The 12,129-nt window shown below is 36.4% G+C and overlaps 1 protein-coding gene across 2 annotated transcripts; it reads left to right on the forward strand.

Annotated features, from left to right (window-relative positions):
- The first annotated feature begins 6,043 nt into the window (after positions 1 to 6,043).
- LOC131684374 (aurora kinase C-like) lies at positions 6,044 to 7,752 on the forward strand. 2 transcript variants are annotated; one of them, XM_058967207.1, is made up of 3 exons: positions 6,044 to 6,140; positions 6,217 to 6,883; positions 6,936 to 7,752. In XM_058967207.1, the coding sequence occupies exons 2-3, from the start codon at positions 6,278 to 6,280 to the stop codon at positions 7,584 to 7,586; spliced, it is 1,257 nt and encodes a 418-aa protein (XP_058823190.1). In that variant the 5' UTR covers positions 6,044 to 6,140; positions 6,217 to 6,277; the 3' UTR covers positions 7,587 to 7,752. The 2 variants fall into 2 exon arrangements, with proteins under 2 accessions (XP_058823190.1, XP_058823191.1); XM_058967208.1 differs by having other exon boundaries at positions 6,088 to 6,140; positions 6,231 to 6,883.
- The last annotated feature ends 4,377 nt before the right edge of the window (positions 7,753 to 12,129 follow it).

The raw sequence follows: 12,129 nt of genomic DNA on the forward strand, positions 1-12,129 counted from the left end.
TTCCATGCCTAGATGACCGTTCTCATCCCTTTTGGAAGGTTTCCAAGGTACTGAAATCTAAACCTAAACCAGTTCCACCACTGACGGTAAACAACCAGCAGCTTATTACCCCCTCTGAAAAGACCAACGCAATTGGCAATCAATTCGCATCATCCCACCTACTTGGTTCCACCATCTGCAGTCCTCTTGACCAACAGGTTGCCCAATGTGTGTCAGAATTGGATGCTAGTGATTGTGTGATACCGGCGGCTGATAGAGTGAGAGTTGAACAGGTTTGCTCCGCTATCAAGTACACAAAAAATATGAAGGCCCCCGGGTTTGATGGAGTATTTAATCTTATCCTTAAGAAACTTAGCACCAAAACACAGGAGCTCCTCTGTAAGATATTTAACTGTTGCTTGAGTCTCAGCTACTTTCCATCGGTATGGAAAATAGCAAAAATAATCCCAATCCTCAAACCCGGGAAAGATCCGACCTTACCATCCAGCTACAGGCCCATCTCCCTTCTCTCGTCCTTGAGCAAACTGTTCGAACGTATTATTCTCAACCGACTGGACATCTTCGTAACAGAGAATAACATACTCCCACCTGAGCAAATTGGTTTTCGCCGAGGCCATTCAACAACACACCAGCTATTACGGATGATTAACAACATCAATACGAACAGAGCCGTCTCCAAGTCCACTGCTGCAGCATTTCTTGACGTGGAAAAAGCGTTTGATAATGTTTGGCACGGTGGACTGGTGTACAAGCTCTGTCGCTACAACATCCCATTGTATCTCATCAAAATAGGCCGTAATTACCTAGATCAAAGGCAGTTCCGGGTAACATTAGGCGGAGATAAGTCAAACACATTTCCAATACCTGCTGGTGTTCCCCAGGGAAGTCTATTGGGCCCCCTACTGTATAATATCTACACATCAGATATTCCCCAAATCCCCATTGGTTGCCAATATTTAATTTTTGCCGACGACACATCGATCACCGTAAAAGGGAGAACACCAACTGAGCTAAGGGCAAAACTCCAGCGATGCCTTGACACCTTTACCACCTAAGCCGCAACCTGGAAAATAAAAATAAATTCCTCCAAAACGCAGACCATCATCTTTCGCCACCGTCCCACACCAAAACTCATCCCCCCCATCAAACTGCAAGGTTACAGTATGCGGGTCACAAATTGACTGGTCCAACGAAATAGTTTCTCTAGGGTTGACTGTGGACTCTAAACTAACATTTAGACCACATGTTAACAAAATCCTCACCAGATGCTCCACCCTCGTTCGTTGTCTCTATCCACTAATGAATCGCAAATCCAGACTCTCGATAACAAATAAATTAGCCGTCTATAAACAAATTATTTCCCCAATGATACATTACGCATCACCTGTGTGGGAATCATGTGCAAAAACACACAAAAAGAAGATCCAGATGGCCCAAAATCGAACCCTCCGCATGATTCTGAACCTACCATATGGTACCCGAACAACTGACTTACACCAACTAGCTGATATCCAGCCAGTCGAAGACAAAATGGCATCAACAAAATCAAAATTCAGAGAAAAATGCTCATTATCCACTTGTAAAATCTCTCTATCATTAAATGTTAATTAGAATAAACTTGTAAATAGTAGGTTAAGGTAGGTTAAGTTGTAAATAGTAGGTTAAGTAGTAGTTAGAATTCAATACTAAATTTAAACAATCTCTCTAATGAGTAAAATCGAAACAAATATTAAATATCCAACTAGTACAAACTGTACAAAAATAATCCAAGCTGAAAAGAGGTATTCTAAATCACTTAAAAAACTTGTAAAATGTATTACACTACAAAAATATGAAATAAAGTAACTGTCTGAAATGAACTGAACTGAACACATTTGAATCAGTTTTTGTCCTTATGTCGAACGGGTAAGATCATGGCTGCAGCGTCTGGACGCTACACTAAGCGGTAGACGCTATGCATTTTCGGCAGCGGTGGTCGTGTGCGGATTTTTCGGGTACCAGCACGGTGTCACAGAATGATTTGCAAAGTGGGTGGGTGGGGTGGTTTGGATTTATTTCAATACGGCAGGAAGCGACTTATGTGTGCTGCTTGAGAGTGTTCTGTTGAAAAAAATATTTATTTTTATGCATGCGTGTGCGTTATAACAAAAGAGATTATAACCACTAGAGGTCGCATGTCGCTGTTAACACTGAAAATTTATCATCTCGCTCTTACATATGCTAGGCTCATTAGTTTGACACATATTGCCCCGGATACACACATGTCAAAGTAATGGGATACAATATGCTAGAGCGAGACCCCATGTTTCAGTCCGTGAATACATGGAGACAGTAGCGCTTTGCTCCCTCTAGTAGTTATAATCTCTTTTGTTATAACTTGTTAATCCATGTTTACGGCGCTTTGTAGCTGCGTAGGGTAAAGAGCCTATTGGCTTTCATATGTTTCATATTTCGGTTATATGTTTTTTATCAGGCATCTGACAACGTGCTTCTGTAGTTATTGCACTGTTCAGCAGCGTAGTATTGTATGTTGGAGAGTACACTCAGGTTTTTACGCGGTTTTTTTGCGCGGCATTTTTTACGTGGATTTTGAAATTCACGCGGTTTTCATTTACGCGTTTTTTGAAATTTACGCGGTTTTCATTTACGCGGCCTGTATCCCCCGCGTAAAAAAACCTGAGTGTAATTGCATCGGAAACAATCACATTCCTAGCAGAACTTTTTGTTTTCTAATTTCAAACTATTTTGTTTCGTACTGCACAAAACGGAAAATTTTAAAACAGAACTTACCGTCCCAGCAGCAGTTTAAGCAGGTGTTCTTTTACGATTAAAATTCATGCATGTCTTAGGCGTTACTGGACTTAAAATTGTTTTCCCAATTTATGCAGTCAGAGTATCTGTCCTGCCCTATGTATTTAAAACACAGTTCTATTCGCGTTTTAAAGTATACAACAAATAGAACGGTTGGATATACAAATTTAAATTTTAAAATAAATCTGTTTTAAATTATGAAACAAACCGCTGTACTGAAGATATAATTATGTCAGTCCTATTACCACATAAAACACTTATATAACATAAAACGCTGCAGAGTTGGTTTAATAATACAATGTTTACACTACAGAGTTATAACACGTTATAATAATTAGCAACAAGAAAAATGTCACCAAGATAGCATAAAAATCCGTTTTAACTGGTAGTGCGAACGTTGTATAACAATGTAATTTATCAAATAATTTAATTTGTTCAACCACTAATCGATCAAGGAATACTTAACCTTAAGATTGTTTACTTAAGTTCATTAGTACATTATTGAAAATTTAAATGGAAAATGAAATTTCATATTTCATGGAGAATTTGTATATTTCCGTTGGCGGGCGTGGGCTTCCTCATCACAGTTCTCAATATAGAACTTTTCTTTTGAATATATTTTCTGGACAGACCAGCCTATTTTTTACTAGATGGATCAGCCAAATAATGCTTATCACCTAGTGAGATACTTGATTAATTGTAATAATAGATTACCGTTAAATGACTTCAATAAATCATGTTTTAATGGGGAGGGTATATAGCAAATTGTAACATATGAAAACAGGCGAGTGAGCAAGAACGTGAGTCGATATATGTGATAGATAAAATTCATTTGCACGCTCTTGAAAAAAGCTACATTTTTAATGTCACCGTGGTCGTGTCCTGTACACAACCCTTTAATATTTTTTTTTGTTTCATTAGGCTGTTCGCAATGCTAAGATGTAAATTTCTCGATAAACATATGATTACGGCTTAAAATCCAAATGTCAAAATTCTCTTTGAAAGGAAATTCCGGACAAACCGTTACTGGCTAAACACAGTTCATAGCAGTTAATGAAAGAGAAAACTTTTCTCTTTTGTTTCCTACCAACATCTTTGCTTGGCGAGTAACGGTTTGTCCGGAATTTCCTTTCAAAGAGAATTTTGACAGTTGGCTTTTAAGCCGTAATCATATGTTTGTCGAGATTTATTTCAAAATGACAAGCCGTTGGATAATTTGGATCAGTCAAAATATATCTAGAACACGGTGTTCTCAATACGATGATTTAGCCACCTGTTCTAAATGTTGTTTATTTGATTTTGTTATTGTTTATCACTTTCGTGGCACATACAGCCGATTTCTTCACCTGGATGAAAACCGGGGCGACATTATGGAACCATTTCGAATCAACTTTTTCATACAAGCTTGCATACAATAAACCTTTCTTTTCGAGATGCGTAATGTCATCCCCGGTTTTCGTTGAAAAACGGTTTACGGCTAATTGGTCACCAGCAACCTGAAAACTGGTCGTCACACATACTAATGAAAAAATTAGAACAGTGTTCTATTCATGTTTCAAATTATGGAAAATTTAAAACAGAATAGTCGAGCTGTTTTAAGTCTGATCCAAAAAAGTGCTCGAAAAATAGAACTGCATCTCAGCATTGCAATCGACCTGTTTTAGTCAGTGATGTAAAATAGAACAGCCCATATAGAATACATCAGCGTTGTGAATTTGTATTTGATACTACGTTGCCACTAGCTAAAAAATCATTAGATAATGTGATTGAATACATCAGAGATGATCTTCAAAACTTAGTAAATTAGCCTCTCTGCGACACAAACTAATTGATGCTAAATGGAAAAAGCGCAACATGTTAAATGTTGTTAAATGTTTATTTTCTAAAAACATTCCGGAATATGAATTCAAAAAATTAAATTCCATTGAATTTCAAAGCACTCTTTTTTTTCTAGATCGCCAAAGCAATCAACCAATAAGCCCCTTGAAATCGATGACTTTCAAACGTCATCAGTCAGTTTTTGACTTTCAGTTTTGACATAAGTGTCTTTTAGTTGGGGCATGCCCCAACTAGCGAACACCCAACTATCGAACTACCCAACTAGCGAATTTGCGCTGTATTTGAGTGTAGTATTGCTTGTGACACTAAAAACTGGATTCTAACCGCCCGGCTTACTTACCATTCTTCTCCATCCGGTCTTCTGCAAGAAAAACATCTGTCGAAGGTGTAATGCGGCTTGAATACATAACCGAGGGCTAGGAACCAAAGCCGGTGATGAGCATCCGTCGGACGAGGTGGCCGTGGACACGCCGGCGGAAAAGGCCAAATTTCCCATCTGTTCTAAAGTTTGTTTATTCGATTTTGTTATTGCTTATGTGAAACAGTGTTCTGTTCGTGTTTTAAATTACGGAAAATTTAAAACAGAACAGTCCAAAAAAGTACTTGAAAAATTTGCAGCTCAGCATTGCGATCGATTTGTTTTAGTCGATTATGTAAAATAGAACAGCTCATATTTATTGCGTTGCAAACATCCTAAAGGTGATCTCAGCTGTTGAGATTTCGGCAAAAGATGCGAAAAAAAAACGATTCGGCAGAAAAAATTAAGAGTGAGACGTCAATTGGGTCATTAAACTATATATAGTTTTCCATTGAATTCGATAAATTTTAGGTCCAATATACATAATATAACATTATTTCAAAAAAAAATCGTTGTAATACGTAAAAACGGTTGTTTACAACTGGCATATCAAGACAACACCCAAAATGAAAAAAAAAAAAACTATATGCATTGGATGGCGTTTATGTCAAACAAAAATAATCATGCGGGAAAACCGGGAACACATGTATTCATTTTTTCTGACAGGGCATCATTTGTCATGAAATTCGATATGTCAAATGCTTCTGATAGTGTCAAATCAAGACTGTCAACATATTTCTTTATTTTAAATTTCAATTTTATTTTCGTTTCCTGAGTTGGAAAAAACATTAATAATATTAATAAAAAAGATTTGTTTTTCTCATTTAATGCTAAGAGAAGAGACGACAACAGGCTTCTTGCTCTGCTTGATTTTCCCGACTAGGCCCGGCAAAACGACCAATCAGAAGCTGGTTCAATATTAAGGTTAGGACTGGATCAAATTGCAATTGTCTTCTCCTCTCTTAGATTTAATGACCCAATTAAAAAAAGTCAAATGTTGCCACCTTTCTATTCCCATGCTAGCTAAATTCATCGAACTCATCGAATTCACCCAAGATCCAGCTGTCAAAATTTCGTTCAAAGCGGAAAGTGGAAGAATGTTCGTTGCAGTCTCGCAGCATTTTTAAATTAGGTAGACATTATTTCGGTTTTTGTTAGTTTCATACAGCACAAAAACTACAGTTTTGTTTTTTATTTCATACATTCAGTACATTCTTTTTAGTGAACTTTCCGAAACCGTGCATGTCAATACCAGTCCAACCTTAAACAATGTCGCAATTCAACAAGGAAAACCGAAAAATCGTGCTTCAACCATGGGCTAAACCTATTGGCAGTGCTGGTGCATCGCGAATGGGCAATGGAGTCACCAGCGGGAATATAGATGGGCAAGCTGCTAAAACGATGTCGCAGGTTAATGCTGGATCAGAAACCAAAACATTGAACCAGTTTAAAATACCTCCACCGCCAACAAGTCCCGCTAAAGCTGGTCAAAGAACGCTCCCCGTAAAATCCCTTCTTAACAGAGCTAAAATTTTCAATCAGGAATCACTCGACGATCAAGTGCATCCTACGCCGCCAACTAAAGAGGGGTCGCAATTTAAAGTTCCAACAGTTGTAAATAAGCCAAAACCGGAAACTCAAAAAGTCGTTACTAGCACAACACAGAATTCTTCATCCGGAGGACAGCAGCATCAGTCCACCGCATCCAGCTCCGGTAAAAAAATTTGGACTCTAGCTAATTTCGATATAGGCCGTCCACTGGGCAAAGGAAAATTTGGAAACGTGTATCAGGCTCGTGAAAAAGAAACCAGATTTGTGATTGCCCTCAAGGTGCTTTTCAAAAAGCAAGTTCATGCACAAGGCATCGAACACCAGGTAAAAATGGTAAACGATTAGATTTAAATCAAATTAATACTATTCTTTTAAGGTGCGACGAGAAATTGAAATTCAATCCCATCTACGTCACCGAAACATCCTGCGGATGTACGGATATTTTCATGACGAAACTCGAATTTATCTTATCCTGGAATACGCTCCAGGTGGAACGCTTTTCAGTAAATTACAGACTATTCCCGGAAACAAATTTCCTGAAAAGCAGTGTGCAATCTACGTCAACATGCTCGTCTCGGCATTGATTTATCTCCACGAACGCAATGTTATACATCGGGATATTAAACCGGAAAATTTACTGCTAGGTCATGAAGGAGAATTGAAAATGGCCGATTTTGGGTGGTCCGTACACGAACCGACCTCTACGCGGACCACCTTATGCGGAACGTTGGATTATCTTTCACCGGAAATGGTGCAGGGACAGCCACACACCAAGAATGTTGACCTGTGGAGTCTTGGAGTGCTAGCGTACGAATTATTGGTCGGTCGTGCTCCATTTCACGCCCTTGAGTACGATGCGACTTACACCAAAATTATGAAGGTGCGCTACGAAATGCCACCAGAAGTGTCCCGCTCTGCATCGCACTTAATATCTCGTTTGCTGGTCAGGAACCCTGAACAGCGTATGCCGCTCGAGCAGGTTGCCAAGCATCCGTGGATCTTGCTGCACGTTGATCCGAAAAAGTGACGTTGTGTGTTACGTTGGAGGCAAGCGTGGTATTGCATTTTTATGAGGCATGTATCGCCCTTTTTTGTTTTTTTTGTTTTATTTTATAACAAGCTGAACCGAATCATAGACTTCACTAGTATTTTAAAAACTTTACTGTAAAAACGTTAACGTGAATAAATGGAATAATCGCAATTGAAATGATGATCTAAAAATATTTTAGAAATAATCTCCGTTACACTACCAGATACCGTTCGCCTCGGAATAGTTGTCTACTTAATTCTATGAATCGTATTTAAGTAAATTATTTAATCCTTTCATGCACAACTTTTTTCTAGTGCTTGCTAGGTTTTAAAACTATTGTTGCTTGTAAACGGAGGAATCAAGAAACACGAAAAACCTTTCTCATAAAGATAGGTGCTTCCCTCGTAGTACTACAAGCTGCTCAATTTTTAGCTTCCAATACTCAATACAATTCTCCTAGAGTATTTACAATTTCGTAGATACTGAGCTATTGATTCATATGTTTCTGGTTTTGTTTCTGCGAGGATTTCTGTGAGCGGTTTTTTATTACTTAAATATGGGAAAGAGATTCTAATGGAATTGAACTTTTGACAGTCGTACAAAAGGTGAGTGATATCTTCTTGCGCATTGTTCGCATCGGTCATTTGCAATCAAGTTCCATTTAGCTAGTCGTTCCTTTATAGCTGTATGTCCTGTTCTAATTCTAGTCAGTCTTATTATGTCTATTGTTTGTAAGTTAGCCTTTGTTAGTAGTTTGTTTTTGAACCAGGGATGCAGTGATACTTGTTTTGCGTGTTCGTAGTGAAATCTCCCTTTTTTCCGAAGTCTTAGTGTAATGTTCTTGCCATATTTGCATCAGTTCGTTTCTAACTTTCAATTGTGAATCTCCCAAACAGAAGTTTATGTCATCTATTATATTTCGTTTGGTACCCAATTTAGCTGCGTGATCTGCTCTATCGTTTTCTGTTTGTCCTATGTGTCCTGGGATCCATTGGATATAAATTATGTTTATTTCTGATTGCATTATGTTGTTAAAAAATTCTGTGATTAGATAGTTTTCGGTTTTATTCTGTTTTTGTAGTAATTTGCAAGCACTTTGTGAATCTGTGAATATTGCCACCTTTTTTATTCGCTTTTGTTTTACATATTCTGTCGCCCGTAATATGGCAGTAATTTCAGCGTTCATTATCGTGAATCCTGATTTTAATCTGCCACTATATGAAATTCTTTCCTGAAGGTCATAGCAAATACAAATATGTAATTTGTATTTGGTCATAGTATCCGTATCCTACTTTGTTATCAATTATTGATCCGTCTGTGTATATATGATAATAGTGTTGATATTTTTCTTGTATCAGTTCTTCCACTATTTGTTTTTGTAATTTTATCGGCAGGTTGTTTTTTTGTAGTCCGCGTATTTCACTGTTTATTGTTAGTTTTCTTTGTATTTCGTCTTTATTTGTTTCTAGCATTTTTCGTTTTTCCATTTGATAGAAATGGTAGTTATTGAGTGCTGCTGCTTTCTCTAGATATGATGTGTGTTTTGGGATGTGATCCATACTCATGATATTATAGTGTTTCAACTATAGGACTATTGTTAAAGTAAATCATTTTTGAAATTTCTGCTCTCTGAGCTTGAGAGGTAGTTCTCCTGCTTCGTATAGTAATACATGATTTGGTGTGGACTGAAGCAATCTGAGTGATGTACGTAATGATAGATGATGCACTGATTCTAATTTTGAAAAAACTGTTTTTGGTGCTGCTGCTATTATTGATAAACCATAATCTAAATGTGGCCTCACTATTGCTTTGGATAATCTTAGCATTTGGTCAGGGTGTGCTCCATTTCTTTTTTTACTTATCATTTTCAAAATGTTAATCTTTTTCTTAGCCTTTATTATTGTACTTGTAATATGGTTTTTGTATGATAGTTTGTGATCTATTTGTATACCTAATATTCTATGACTGGTTACAATGGGGATTGGGCTATTTTGTATTTTAATACTAACATTTGGATTAAATTTGTTTGTAAATATTATGGACGCTGATTTACCCGGGTTTATTTCCATACCTATACTTTTAAAGCTTGTAGATAATCTATCTAGAAATCTGCACATTTTGTTGGCTGCTGAAGCTACATTAATACCTGTTGAAAGTGCTGTGAAATCGTCTGCAAACTGTATTGGTTCCTCATCTTCTTTAACTGTTGAATGAATTATTTTCGTATATATGTTGAACAGCAATGGTGAGAGTGGACAGCCTTGGGGGAGTCCCTTGTTTGTTGTGTTTACTATTTCCGTACCGTCGTGGAGAGTTAAAATCATTTTCCTCGTTTTTAAATATTCATATATCCAGTTTGTTATTTCATATGGGATTTTCTCTTCAATCAATACATTCAGTAGAATGTCTACTTTTACGTTGCCAAAAGCTTTGCTGAGATCGATAAATGTGGCTATGATTATTTTTCCTTCTCTTTTCGCTTGGTGTATTCTGGGGATTATTGTATTTACACAAGTGATAGCTGACGTACGTTGTTTGAAACCAAATGAATTAATGGGAATAATATTGTTTTGTGTTAGATAGTCTGAAAGTTTGATTTTTACTGCATTGTTAATTATTTTAATGAGGATACTTATCATTGATAGTGGTCTATAGGAGGTTGCTATTTTTTGATCTTTGCCAGGTTTTAATAATGAAATGAGTTTTATTGCTCTCCATTCTTCTGGTATTCGACATGTGTTCAGTACTTCGTTCAACAGTTCTATTATTCTGATTTGTAATTTTAAATTCATGTTTTTGAATATATAGAATGAAAATTCGTCTGCACCGGGTGTTGAATGATCTTTTTTTTTTTATTTTATTATGTTCAGGATTTCTGTGAAGTTTATTTTGATGTGACTAGAAACTGGTTTTGGGTTGTATTCTATTTCTTTTGTGATGGTAGGAAAATTTTGGTGCATGAATATGTTTGCCAACTGTGGACTGTTTAATAAGAATTGGTTGTTTTTTGCAGGTCTGCCTCCGTTTATCATTCTAACCGTGTTCCATAACTCTTTTTGGTTCATATTCGGATCTATTGCATTTATTAGTTCATTCCAGCATTTTCGTTTTTCTGTGCGTATTTTCCTTTTAAGTATGGCCCTTACTTGTTTGAAGTTTACGAGATTTTCAATTGTGTTATTTTTATGGAATTCCTTAAGTTTATTATTTTTTATTTTTAATAATTGTTCTATTTCTGCTGTCCACCACTTCTTTGGAGTTATGGTTTTATTTTTTATTTTTAGGTAGTATTTAGATGGTTCTATTTGCTCTTTAATTATCGGTGAAATGTCTGCTGGTGTGTGGATCATGTGGGGTTGTAGTTGGTTGATTCTTTGTATTGCTTGGTTTTTGTTCAAGTGTTTAGTTGGGATTTGTTGTGGAGCTTTATTTTCTATTTCGATTTTGATGACTCTGTGGTTACTGTTAAAATCTTCGTTGATTACAGTCCAATTAACTTTGCTAGCTAGATTGAATGTTACAAATGTTAAATCTATTGCTGGAGGTATTGTATTCGGTGCTTTTATCAGGGTGCTAGTGCTGTCATTCAGTAGTATAAAGTTTGTGTTCTCTATTAATTTTTCGATTAGTTCTCCTGTTGGACAATTCTGATGGCTATGGTTCCAGAGCTGGTTATGGGCGTTAAAGTCTCCGGCTAGTATTGAGTGTCCATTATATTGTTCTAGAGTAATTAATAAAGCTTGTAAAGGAGTTTTAATGTTGTTGTTATTGATTGGTGCTGGTGGTATGTAAAGTGATGTTATTGGGAGTTTGGGTATAGTGTTAATTGTTTCTATGGATATTGCCTCTATCGGGTGTAACTTAGGTAGTTTGACTTCTTTCACTATTATATCTTTTTTAATTAAAAAACCTACTCCTCCATATCCGGAAGTGCGAACTTCTGTAATGAAGTTATAACCTGGAAATCTAAAGGTTTCTTTAGGTTTCAATCATATTTCACTTAGTATTGCTATGTCTATTTTTTCCCTGTTCAAATATTCTTTTAATAACTCTCTGGTGTCTAATGGTCTAATACTTGTGACATTATTTTGTATTATTGTAATGTTTCTGTTTGTGTTTTGATACATTGTGCGTGAAAGTAATATCTATGTGTTTACACAGGGAGTGTTATTGGTTCTTTTCATTTTATTAATTTTATTCGGGTTGAATTATTGAATTTAGTTGGTTGCTTATGTTTATTAATAGTAAGTCCTGTTCAATTGTATCAGTTTTGTTTGTATTTTGCATGATTGTGTTCTGTATAGCTTTTATTTTATCAATTATATTTGTCATATTGAACTGTTTCATTATTTCATCTTTGATTTGCTTGGCTATTAATTCAATTTCAGTTGTTTTGTAGGGATTTGGCTCAAATGTATGCGGTATTTCTGTTATTTTCTCCGGTTGTGGGAATGTTTTTGGTTGTGGTTCGAATTTTCGTCTCTCTTGTTTATTTTGAATTGGCTAACTATCTTGTATTTGCGCGTTTGGAAGTGCCGGG

Source organism: Topomyia yanbarensis, chromosome 2, assembly GCF_030247195.1.
Source record: "Topomyia yanbarensis strain Yona2022 chromosome 2, ASM3024719v1, whole genome shotgun sequence".
Taxonomy (NCBI): domain Eukaryota; kingdom Metazoa; phylum Arthropoda; class Insecta; order Diptera; family Culicidae; genus Topomyia; species Topomyia yanbarensis.